The sequence below is a fragment of the Lupinus angustifolius genome, chromosome LG09 (genome assembly GCF_001865875.1).
Source record: "Lupinus angustifolius cultivar Tanjil chromosome LG09, LupAngTanjil_v1.0, whole genome shotgun sequence".
In the NCBI taxonomy this organism is placed as follows: domain Eukaryota; kingdom Viridiplantae; phylum Streptophyta; class Magnoliopsida; order Fabales; family Fabaceae; genus Lupinus; species Lupinus angustifolius.
This window is the reverse complement of record NC_032017.1, coordinates 7294045-7306991: the sequence shown is the minus strand read 5'-3', so window position 1 is coordinate 7306991 and position 12947 is coordinate 7294045. Positions and strand designations below refer to the sequence as shown.

General features: G+C 27.1%; 1 protein-coding gene across 1 annotated transcript; it reads left to right on the top strand.

The window, feature by feature from the left end:
- Positions 1254 to 2362, top strand: LOC109356366 (ethylene-responsive transcription factor 15-like). The gene is made up of 2 exons (XM_019599690.1): positions 1254 to 1721; positions 1761 to 2362. Exons 1-2 carry the CDS (start codon positions 1309 to 1311, stop codon positions 2233 to 2235), a joined length of 888 nt encoding a protein of 295 aa, XP_019455235.1. The 5' UTR covers positions 1254 to 1308; the 3' UTR covers positions 2236 to 2362.

Here is a 12947-nt window from a genome sequence, read left to right as displayed (position 1 = left end):
AATATGTATTAAATTAATCATTTTTATGTACAAAATTGTATGTATTAGATATTATAAAATACGCTTAAAATGACTAATTTGATTTATATTTGAAATGTTTGGGACTATTTTAAGTTTTTCAATTTTTGAACTGGTAAAATCGAAAAACATTACAGAATAAGATACAGATTTACTCTAACATCAATAATATAGTTTTCTACCTACATTATCAATGTATTATCTATTTATTACTTATATGTTAATGATCATTACATCTTTAATAAAAATAATATACATTAAGAATGGATAATATATTGATATTGTGTAAAAAAATGTTAACATGTACAAATATTGAACTCATAACTAATGTTTTATTTAATTTATTATTGCAGTTTGTCAACCATTATTGATCTCATTATGGAATTAAAAAAACGATGTATATATTGGGAAAATGTTATATTATAGTTAAGTAAATATATCACTTCTCAATACAAATTATAATTTCCATCATCCTTAACTATTGTCATAAATTGAGGTACTACTTATCTAAATGTCTTATTTGAATTTTATGTAGAAGTATAAGATGTTGTGAATTTTTTGAATGTTAAATGCATATACGATGTTATCAGAATGTAATTATATTATATTTAATTTAAAATGCAATGTTGTGTTAATTTACTACTAAAATAATAGTTTCTTGGTAAATGAATTCTTATTTATTTTACAAAATTATTTCCAGATTTGATCAAGCCTTCTTTCCCCTTCGGAGTTGCCCACGTTGCTTCATTATTTCTTTGACTCACGTGCCTAAATTAAATAATCGATACCGTTCTTAGTTCACTTAAATGAATTTACTTTACTAATAAGGTGTTAGTCTAGTGGTATAAGGTCTGCTCACAAAAATTTTAAGATGATCAAAATGTCAAAGATTCAATTCTTATGAGTAATACTTGTTAGGAGTGATAGTCATATACTCCAAAAGGGATTAGTTTTTTACCTATAAGGTGAGTGATAGCTTGATAGTACAAAAAAATGGATTTACTTCTAAATTTTTAGGTACTAGATTCATTTTTGTAATGCAAGCCAATGATTAAAATATTCAGAAACATCCTCCTTAGCCAATAATATAAACATAAATTTTCACTATATAACTAATTCATTCATGATTATTTTAATACCAAAGATTTATCCATCCATCTTTTTTGTCATTTTCTTACCTTTTCTCGATGGGTATATAAAGCATAGGCACGTATAGAATTATTCAAAGTGATAAAGAGAACTTATTGGTTGTGCCACTTAATCACTTTTAAGTTGTTTCCTCACCAGGATATGGATTTTGATTATTCTCTCTTCCAATACCAAAATCTTCACTTTTTCCCTTCAAACCATTCCTCTAATTTATTAGAAGAACCTTTCTCATTAGATGATGACTTACTCCTTTTCTTCAACAATGATAATGATAACACTATTCTTCCCTTCAATTCTAGTGACCACTCACAATCACTACAAACCAAAGAACCATCCTTCTCTGAATCGAACTCTTCCGGCTCACAAGGCAGCCTCGAGTCACAAGAAGTCTCTTCTAAAATTTATCTCGAGAACAGTTCATTACATAAAACTCTCACCTGGTGGAATTCAGATAAAATAAATATTGATACATTTATACCTGTAAACAAAGAAGTTGTTTCCGAAGCATCTAATAATGCAGAAAAGAGCGAAATCGAGGCATCACCACCACCACCATCACTACCACTCCCTTCTTCTTCATTATCATCACAAATATTAGAAAGTAACAAAGAAAAGAGGGTGTTTAGAGGAGTGAGGACAAGACCATGGGGTAAATATGCTGCTGAAATAAGAGATTCCACAAGGAAAGGAGTAAGAGTATGGATAGGAACTTTTGACACAGCTGAAGAAGCAGCTTTAGCTTATGATCAAGCAGCTTTTTCTACAAGAGGTTCATTGGCAGTGCTAAATTTCCCTGTGGAAGTTGTAAGGGATTCCCTCAAAGACATGTCAAATAATTTTAAGCCAAAATCAATTTTGGAAGATGGTTCTAATTTTTCTTCACCTGTTTTGGCACTCAAGAGAAAGCATAGCTTGATAAGAAAATCAAATAAGTTCAATAGTAATAAGAAGAACAAAAGGGTACAGAGGAATCAATTATTGGAGATAAGTGATTCCAAAAATGTGTTGGTTTTGGAAGACTTGGGTTCTGATTATTTGGACCAACTTTTGAGTTTGACTACTACTTAATCTGAAATTGAAACTAGTTTCTAGTTTTGGGCTTGTTAATGTTTTCTTTCTTTAGTACAAAGTTTTGTACTTATCTAAATTTGTAGTTGTTCATTAATATAAAACTGAGAGAATTTTTCATCATAACTTTTGCCCAAACATTGTTGGAGGTTGAGGCTTTCCAATTGAATCATGGGATTCCTAAACAAATATTATTTGTATACTATTTTATCAAAATATTTTTTTATGTTATTTTATAAATAACTATTAAATAAAATATATACATTTTTAAGAAAAAATATATATTTCTTTTTTCCCAAAAGACACGACAAAGGTTGATTGAAAAAACATGTTCCTGTCAAGATGCTTATATTCCTACTTGACTTGACTTTTGACAGCTTGATTTGATGGAGATTTAGATAAACATTTATATTAAAATAATGATGCCAATAATTATAGGATAAAATATACTTCAATAATTTTTATTTTAAACAAATATTAGATTCTGACGGTTAATATGTACACTTTTAACAAAAAATAATCATATAACACTAAAAGAATCTAATCTAGCTAGTCAAATTATAAATTTTGTGAAATATTTGTATATAAAAAATGAAAATGACATTTTTGTGTTTTTGATAAATATTTATGTGTCCAAATTATAAGTAGCCATTCATTACATTATCCATTAGTTTGTTTAGTACTTTAGTTGTGTGATCGATTATGCACTTATTGTATTTGTTTATGTTATTATAACAAGAAAGTTATGTACATTATTATTTTGGCCTTTCATGTGTGTAATTCTATTACAACAGAAGTAGACTACTCCGAAAAACACTATAATATATTAAATTATTCCACCTAAGAAATATCCATTTTATATATAATTTACTAAATTAAATGATAGGTTGGATTATTTATCTCCCACTTATTATTATTTTAAATATTTAAAAGCAGAACTTACTATAAAAAAATTCACTTTCTAAGAAGTATTTAATTTTTCACTTCATAAATTCTCATAATATTAGGAGGAATGGAGGATTTGCAAGAGGCCGATGTAAAAAGATGCAGAAATAAATTTACTAATAAAATATATTAGTAATTGATATAGAAATATTAAAAAAAACTATCTCTCAGTTGATCAATTAGTGATTTAGGGTGACGCTGTTGAATTTATTCAAATGTGAAGTCCCACATTGAATATACAATAAAGAGTGAAAAAGTTTATAATTAGGAAAGACTCATAAAACTAATGTCTTAAAGTTTTAGTTTAAGACGTATATCTCACTTGTGATTGATATTGTAAGAATATTTTTAACCAGATTCAAAATTATGAATATTTGCTATAAAAGTAGATCCTGAGTGTATAAAAATTTGAAGGTTGTGGGCTCTTGTTGTTTCTAATACATTTTGTTTAGCCAAAAAATCTATATGATTCCACGGTTATAGTCTTGACCAATTGATTATAGTTGTTATATGTATTGAGATAAATGAAGACAAGATTTGATACTACAATTCATTATTATACAAGAATATCTCAATAAAATTATTTTAATTAAGCTTGTTTATTTTTATTCTCAATATCTCAAGTGAGAACATGGGTTTTCATGAAGGCCCATAATTTCAGTAACCACTCAGGAAAGCCCATCTAGTGTATATTTGGGTTGGTGCTTCAACAACTTTGTTCTTTTTGGGTAACAAATGGGAAACTAAGATCATTCACCTTTTTTTTTTAAAATTAATGGCATCACATTATTATATGGGAAAAAATTAATATTGGTCACGGTATATGATTGTCTCTTTCATCAACTTCTATTCTTCAAATCAAATATTTGTTTTTTGCTTATGGGATATTTAGTATCTAATGGAAATTTATATTACATAACCAACTTCTTGTTATTAACCGATAAATGTTTCAAATAATTAAATGTTATTGAATAATGAATAAAGTGAAATAGCTCTTCTAGATTGTCCTTGTATGTTTTTTCTTTAGGGCTTTGGTCCCATAGAAAAATGAAACCGGAAACCAAGTCACACAACAAAGAAAGAAATCAAATAGAAGGGTGAGATGGGTCTACATGAATGTGAAGGGTGAGGTCAAGCTTCTTGTTAAATTTTGGTGTTTTGCAAAGAACTAGAGAATAGTATCATTGTGTTGATTTTTTAGGGAAGACTTATTGGAATTCTTAAATGTCTATTTACACTCTTTGTTAATCAATCACAAATTTGCAAAATAAAAAATTAAAGACATAATTAGATAAAGGGGAATGTTTGTGGGCAATTTGGAGAATCATTAACCAAACCCTATTTTTGAAGAGATGGGGAAATTAAATAGAGAAGAGTTTTAAGATGTGTATGTGTGTGAAGAATAATTTTTGGCATTTTTTAATGAATCTTTGGGGTCCATGAAAGGTGGGGGATAGTGATGTGAAAAAACACTTCCCACCATGATAGTGGGGACAAAGATGAGGAAAATGGGGTAGGAGGAAAAACAACTTCGAAATACTCTTAATCGTCTTTCATTTTCTAAGGGTTTGTTTGTGAATTAAGATTTGAATATGAACGAATGAATGAAAACAAAAAGGCGTGAGAGTCATATGACAAATGTTTTCATTACTTCCAAACTTTTCATTTTCCTTTATTCTCAGCGAAAACTAATTTGTAAACTAACCGTAGTTCACTTAATGTGAAAATTAACACATCGTCCATGACACACATAAAAGTGAACTTGTTGCTAAACAATGAAAGAGGGTCATGAGCACAAAGAGGTAGTGAAAAAGACACAAAGTGACATATATAGGCACACATAATCACCAAATGCTTCTCTTATATTTTATGTTTCTATATAATAAAAAAATAGCACTCTATTGATAGAAATGAACCTTATTTCATTGATTTCTAGTGCCCAAATAACATGTATTATAATTATAGTTCAAAATTATTATTCATCAAACTTTTCCCACAACATCAATTAGTGCTCTCTATAGTTCATATTACCTCCATCAACCCAATATTCTTTTTCAATATTGGATGGTATTCTTTTTTTGTTTTGTTTCAAAGACAAAAATATAAGCACATGATTTAGCCTCCAATATGGACCGTTTAAGAATACTCAAACCTCTATGCCACCAAAAAGCAAAGTTGGAAACTTTCAAGTTTCAAAGAAACTCATCAATTTATAATGGGAGTTGGTAAAAAGGAGAAAAGAGAGTTGGAGAAAAAATGAATGCTAATATTGATGTTTCTATTTTCTTCCTTCAACCATGTCTACTTTTTCTCTTCATTATTTTTAACTATGGTCCATATATGCATTATCAAAAGAGTTTCAAAGAACAAAAACACCTCTACCAACCTATTTTATATAGACTTCAAATATATATCCAAGTTTTTTATGTCAATGTATTATTAACTATAATCATTTATATTTTTTTTGGTAAGTAAAAGAAATATATTAAGCGAGTACAAAGGGTGCTAACCCAATATAAAGCAGAACAAAATCAACAATATGTCGACATATATAGGACCACGGGTCCATATACAAGTTTGTAAAAACAAAAGGATTCATTCTATCAAAACCCGAAATGTATGATAATGATTAAGACATGAATAATACATAATATACAATGTACTGACTGTATAATAAACATTTGAATGATACAAACTTTCCTTATTCTAAAACTTTATATGTTGCAATATGAATAGAATAAAATAAAATGTTATAGGTACCCCATAGTTAAGTGCTCTTCATGTGTGTAATCCGGGAATGTGGCCCTGCCTCCCTTAACCCTAATTTCCAATGTTAGAAATTTCAAATTTGGCATGAGTACTTCACTCCACTTAGCAAGTAATTAACATTAAAAATAAAATAAAAAAACGCAAAGTGATGTTGTACTAATTAATAACATGTATTTAAATGGAGTGAAAATAAAACAATAAACTATATAAGAAGAGAAAATGAAAGGATTATATAACTTTCTATTGTTTAATTGAGAAGAAAAAATTGAGACAAAGAGAATGGTGAATGAAGATCCACCTAAATTTTTTCCATGAAGTTCAAATAAATTATACAAGTATTGTTTGAACCTAAATTACCTTACACAAAACCCTAAAAACATATTCGTTCTACCTTATAGTTTATACTTTGGCCCTAAAGTTTGGACATTAAGACACCCTCACGTGGGTCTAGTAATATCATGACAGCTATATTGTGGAAGAGATTCGTGAATTTAATGCATTGCATGTGTATTTATAAGGACTCCACTTTCTTGGGCACTCGTGACAAAAATCATGTCTCTCCTTTTAAAACCATTGCACAACCTTCTCACAAATATAATATACACAAATTTTTGTGAGAGCTTCTAAAACTACAAGGCGTTAATATAGTTTTGGAAGTATATCTAGAAAGACTAAAATACCAAAAGTTTAATTTCTGATAAGATACTTGTCGAAAAAAGAGTCATACACCTCGAAAGAGATTAGTTCTTTATTTATAGGGTGATATTACCCTTAATAGTACAAAAAAGTTATAACGTATAATTATATTACTTTTAAAATTAATAATTATATATGTATAATAGTCGTGTAAGATTCACTACAAACTAGGTCAAATGTTCGATTTCGGGAGCGAACTTTTGTTGAAACTCGAAAAAAACAACTAATTACCCAAAAATGATTATTTTTTATCATAGAGTGATAATAAATTTGGTTCTATAAAAAATAAACTCACTCCTTAAAGAATATGTAAAAAGAAAGCTTTATTCTTTATCATTCTCATCCTTTGTTTTTCTTTATCATTCGAATCAATTCATCAAACCCTGTGGCCATCCTTAGTTTCTAGTTCAACTTTCTTTAAGGAATGATACAAAAGCAATTACTCACACGACAAGAAGCAAAATGATTCGAATAATTTGTGCTATCACATTGAGTTATTTAAGAACCCTTGCAAAAAAGAGTTACAAGTACAAACAAATTATTATTATATAGTAAATTGATGCTATAAATATTTCAACATCGATTAATTGTTCTTGAATGGACGGGCATAGTTAATACTTATAAGAATAGCTACTTGTATGATTTTTTTAATCTATATTTTATTATAAACATAAATAGTTGTATGATAATCATTGCTTACCACAATTCAACTCCAAAGAAACCCAACCGTTGAAATTGCTACGCTTTTGCGGCGAAAAGATTACAACATTGCTAGTCAAGATTCAATATTATTGATAGCAACTATGAGATCTATTGTAAAAGACACTTTCATGTTTTAATTAAAATAAAAATGATGTACTCATTATAGTATATAAAATTTGTCAAAATTAACGATGACCTATATTGTTTGTAACATTATTTGTACTTTTGTAGGGCTCACAGTTAACTGAACACAACTTAATATTTATTTAAAATTTGATTTGTTATTTAGCTCAATAAATTAAGTTGATGAATCAAAAGGGTTGAAATTGAACTAAAAATCAACATGCTAAATAAATGAGTTGAATTTGAACCAAATATATTTTGATTAGTTAGTATTGTACAAATATACATAAATTATCAATATTAAAAGTTAATAAATGATCATATAGTTATTTAAAAAATTATGCATATTTGTCTTTTAATTTTGAGAATTCAAATAAGATCTAATGACACATATTAATTGTTCTCATTTCTCATATTAAAAATTGTTTTTACTTAAGTAATTTTCTATATATATATATATAAAATCTTTACTTACATAAATTTTATAATTGGTAGCTACCTTTATTTTAATATTCAAAAACTTTCTTTACATGTATAATCCACCAATACCTTATACCCTTTAAATTTATGTTGATAAGCAACATAAATTTAAGCTCGTTAACTAGCTCGAAAGTTCGTGAACTTTAATTAAACCAAATTTGAGCTAAAAAATAGTTTGACATTGAACTCGATTAAAAAGTCGATTCGAGCCAATCATCAATGAGTCGAGTTGAGTTAAGTTAGACATGAGTAGACTCATTTCTACGCTAATTACCAATGATTAAATTGTCAATAATTAGATTTTTATTTTTCATAAAAGGACAAAGGTAATTTATCAATATGTGGTTGGAATTACCCAAGATCCATCAATAACATTCTATAGATAATGGAGAATCTTTTTTAGCCGTATTTATTTTTCTATTTTTCTAAATATATTGTGTTTAAACAACATAACTCATTAAAAATAAGATGTATAACCCTTCATTAAGAGTGGGGATAGGTCAAGTTTAGGACATTGAGTAGTTTTAATTAATGTTACATATCATGGCCCTATTATCTTTGTTCCATCCTCAACAAAGTTGGGTCACATGCCAACCTTTTGGACAAACTATGGCTCGAACTTAACTCATATTCATATAAATTTCTTATATATAAAAAAGAAATATACATTTGGTACAATTTTTACAAATTATTAAAGCATAAATTTATAGAAAAAATATAAAGTTTCAGATGAAACAATTGAAAATGCATATAAAATTAAGATATATTTTAAAAACTCTATCAATCTTAAGTTGGGTTAAGTAAAGTTGTCTAGAGTCAATAATTGAGCTTGAAGTCTTATCATATATCCATTTCACTAAGATATATTTCAAATATATATTTTTTTCATAAAATTAAGTCAAACCTATTATTGTGGCTGAATGATAGTGGCTTCATTTTCCCCATTTTTGTATGAGTATTTTATTTATTTATCAATTGTTTCATATTGATGCTCTCTGTTATTGAATAGATTTCTAGGATGAACAAAGAGTAGAGAATAGATACAAATAAAACTCACAAAACAATAAAATATGTATAATACACTAAATGATTGTTAAAAATATAATGTATTTCAACCATATGAGGGCGGTGGAATAGAAAAGGATGATGCACTCATATTTATTATTGTAATTGAATTGGCATCAACCATAATGGAAGTGTTCATCATTCCTCATATCACAATGGAAGGTTCATTTCAATCTTCACCACCAAGATAGTACATTATAGTATAATACTATAATTTATATGTCTTCCCATTTTCATCATGAGATTATTTTGTATTATAAAAGAGATCCATAATTAGCATGGCCTACGTAGTAATATAATAATTATGAATTGATCTAACCTTAACATAATTTATTTGGTACATTTAATGTATAACTTATACTCCTTAATATAAGGAGAGGTTAGCATTATGCATCACAATTTTTAGTCAAAAATAAATTTTCTCCTTTGTTCAAATACTTTTCAACGATAATACTATTTTAATAATTTGATTATGAAAATCAAATTATTAAAATATCCTCATCATTAAAATATATTAGATTATTATATATAAGTATATTTCCTATACCCTAAACATCAAGTATAAAATGTAATAATAAGAATAAAATGTAATAAGTAATTTTGTCATATTTATACTTAATTTTAGAAAACATTAAGTATAAAGTGTAAGTGGAGTATATAATTTATTTGTAAGAATAAAATAGCACAAAAATTAGTTTATCTCGTTTAACTATCAATATCATTTACTTTTATTTAAGATAGTTGATAGTAGTTAATGTAATTTCTCTTACACGAATTTTGATCTTTGAAATGAAACAAATATAAAATATATCCTACTATAAAATCTTACATGATAAATTTCACACGGGATGGCAATACGTCATCTACAAATAATAACTTTTTTGGTATTATTAAGTGTATTTTTCATTTTATAGGTAAAAAGTTAATTATTTGTAGGATAGGTAGTTACTCTCAATAACCATCACATATAAGAATTGAATTTTTAACTTCTTAATTGTTTTGGAAATCTAACATAATTTTATACAACTAGATCAATAACAATCTATAAATAATAACTTGAAAACACCAAAATTCAAACCAAACAAAAAAAGAGAAAGATTATCTATCTATTAATGACTCTGTCTATGACTCTATCTATGACTCTATTTATCTGAAACTAAAACTATAATTCAAACCAATGTGGCTGCTATAGCCCACCACTTTTGACCAATTTGAAAAAAACAACTATAAAAAATTGACCACATAGCCAAATTTATCCACACAATTAAATGCCCCTCTTACTTTTTTTTTGTAATCTTAATCTTCAACGATTCCAATATCACTTAACTTTATCTTGAACAAAAAAAATCAAACTTACCTGATTTCTATGAACAATATTTAGTAGAATAGACAACCTAAAAGAGATAAATTAGTTCTTATTTATAAGATGATATGATATCATTAATTATATAAAAAATGATTCTTTTTTTAAAAGGTGGTTTAAATCCATATTTCATATGCTCATAAAAAATGGGATTTTTATATTTTTAAAGTTTGAGATTAGATTTTTATTTCCTAAGGAGTAAACCTAGAGATATATATTTTTGTACTAGAGTAATTATTACAACTAACTTTTGTTTCATATAAAAAGTTCTATATATCTAACACTATTCTTTTCACATTACACTTTTTTTATTTTGTTCTTGTACCCATTTCAGTCCAGTCTATTTTTACCCAGGGACACGACTATGATTAATTCATGAGCTCCAATAGTAGCAAAATAATTATTGTTGCCAAATTTTGATATTTTATATCATTTCAATTCACAAAGTTGACGTGAAACTCGTCTATCTAGTCCAAAAAACCAAAAGGAAAAAATGAATAATGTTTCTCTTATGTTCTACTTTTGCCCAAAAATAAAATGTATAGAGCAGCTTCAAATAATTAATTAATAATTACTAATATTGAAACCATCATACTAATAATAAACATAAAAACATCTTTAAGGTAATATAAATGTATAGAGCAGCTATCAATGTTAATTAATATTAAATACAAAATGATCATACTAAAGACAAAAAATTAAGGAGTTGACAATAATTATTATTAGTATCAAAGCCGAAAAAATTGGACCTAATAAATGAAACCAATTAAGTCAAACATTTCATTAAAAATATCGTTGAGATTTAAAAATAACAATAATTATTCAATAATGATACACACATGCAATGGATGGATATGTTTTGTGTGAGAGAGATTTCAGTGTTCTTTATGAATAATCTATTTTGCTTACTTGAGAGTTGAGACACCAGAATATTATAGATTCAAACTAATAATAACAAATCAATAAAATATACTAGAAACCAAATATGAGAATAATATATATTTGTACACAATCTTTAAAACCATAAGACTATTTTTCAGACTTTGTACTTATAATTTCATAATAATTAAACAATAAACTTACTATTTATCTTGAGACTCTTTTTCTTTGTTATACCAACTCTTATATTATAAAAAGTTCCATAAATCATGGCACACCAAATAACAGAGCCTAAGTTTGTTGGTCCCATACCCATGTGCTGACCAAATTCATTGCCCTAATTTGATTCTGTTGATGATGAAATTCATACTAAGGAAAAATAAAATGCAATTTTTTTGATTTCCCACATGTATCTTTGCACTTAAGGCAATCATGTTTGAGCAAAAAACATCTACATATATGTAAAGTTAATTCTCCAAGTAAGTATTATTTTCCATCAACAAGACTCGAACCCGTAAAAGAATAAACATATAACATGTAAACGTTTGGGATAGAAAGAGTAGCCAAAGTCAATTTAAGTCTGATCATAACTTTATCCTGCTAGAGTGCATAGATCAATACAAATTCTTGATACATATTCATTAAAGGTATAAATATCTTAATCTCTTTGATATTTAATGCTCTACGTTAATATGTAATAAAATATACATTAGAAAATCAACACCCTTTTACTACACAAACACATATTTCATAATATCGTATCACTTCATGTGTTATAAGATGTGATTAGTCAAAAAATATTTAATAATTAAAATTTTAATTTAAATATATTTTTTTCAACCAAATATAACTCATGACAAATGGAGTAACAAAAAATGTGAAACAAAAAATATACTAAAATAATATAGTAACAAAATAAATTTTCGGTTTAACCAAGAGTATTATTTACCTAATGAATAAGGAGTTAATCGCTTTCATTGCTTGTAGGGATGGCAAAAAAATCCGCACCCACAACGTGTATCCGCAACAATAACTTAGGGAGCGAGTTTTGTGATACCTGCCCCGTGGGTACCCGCAAATTTATATATTTAGTTTTTAGTTAAATTTTTATATATTTATTATTATTTTAAGATTATAAATCATACACTTTATTATTATTTCATAATAAATTATACTTATTTGACTATAATCATAAATTTATCATATTATTCATGTAACAATTATTTTTACATATTGATTATTACAAATTATATAAATATATAATTAAAATAAAAATCTCATTTGGTACTCACAAATATTTGCTGCCCACACGGTACCCACAAATATTGTGGGTTTGGACACCAGAAAGCACTACCCGCGCCCGCCCGCGCCTATTGTCATCCATAATTGCTTGACTATCCTTTCCAACAAGTATCACTATCAAAAATCGAATATTTGATATTTTTGTCTATCTATGAACAAAAGATGACTAACACCATTAGGCCAACCTCTTGTTTAGTAGTAACAAAATGAAAAAATTAAACTAAAATAATAATAAAAGTATGGAGAATGAAACGGTGTCGTAACAGGGACAAGAGAGTGGTTGCATAGCAAATAGAGAGCAGAAAAAGTGGGGTATATGCTGATGGAATATTTGGTATTGGAAACTGTTTAATTTATTGTTTTTCATACTCTTTTCCTTTACGTTATG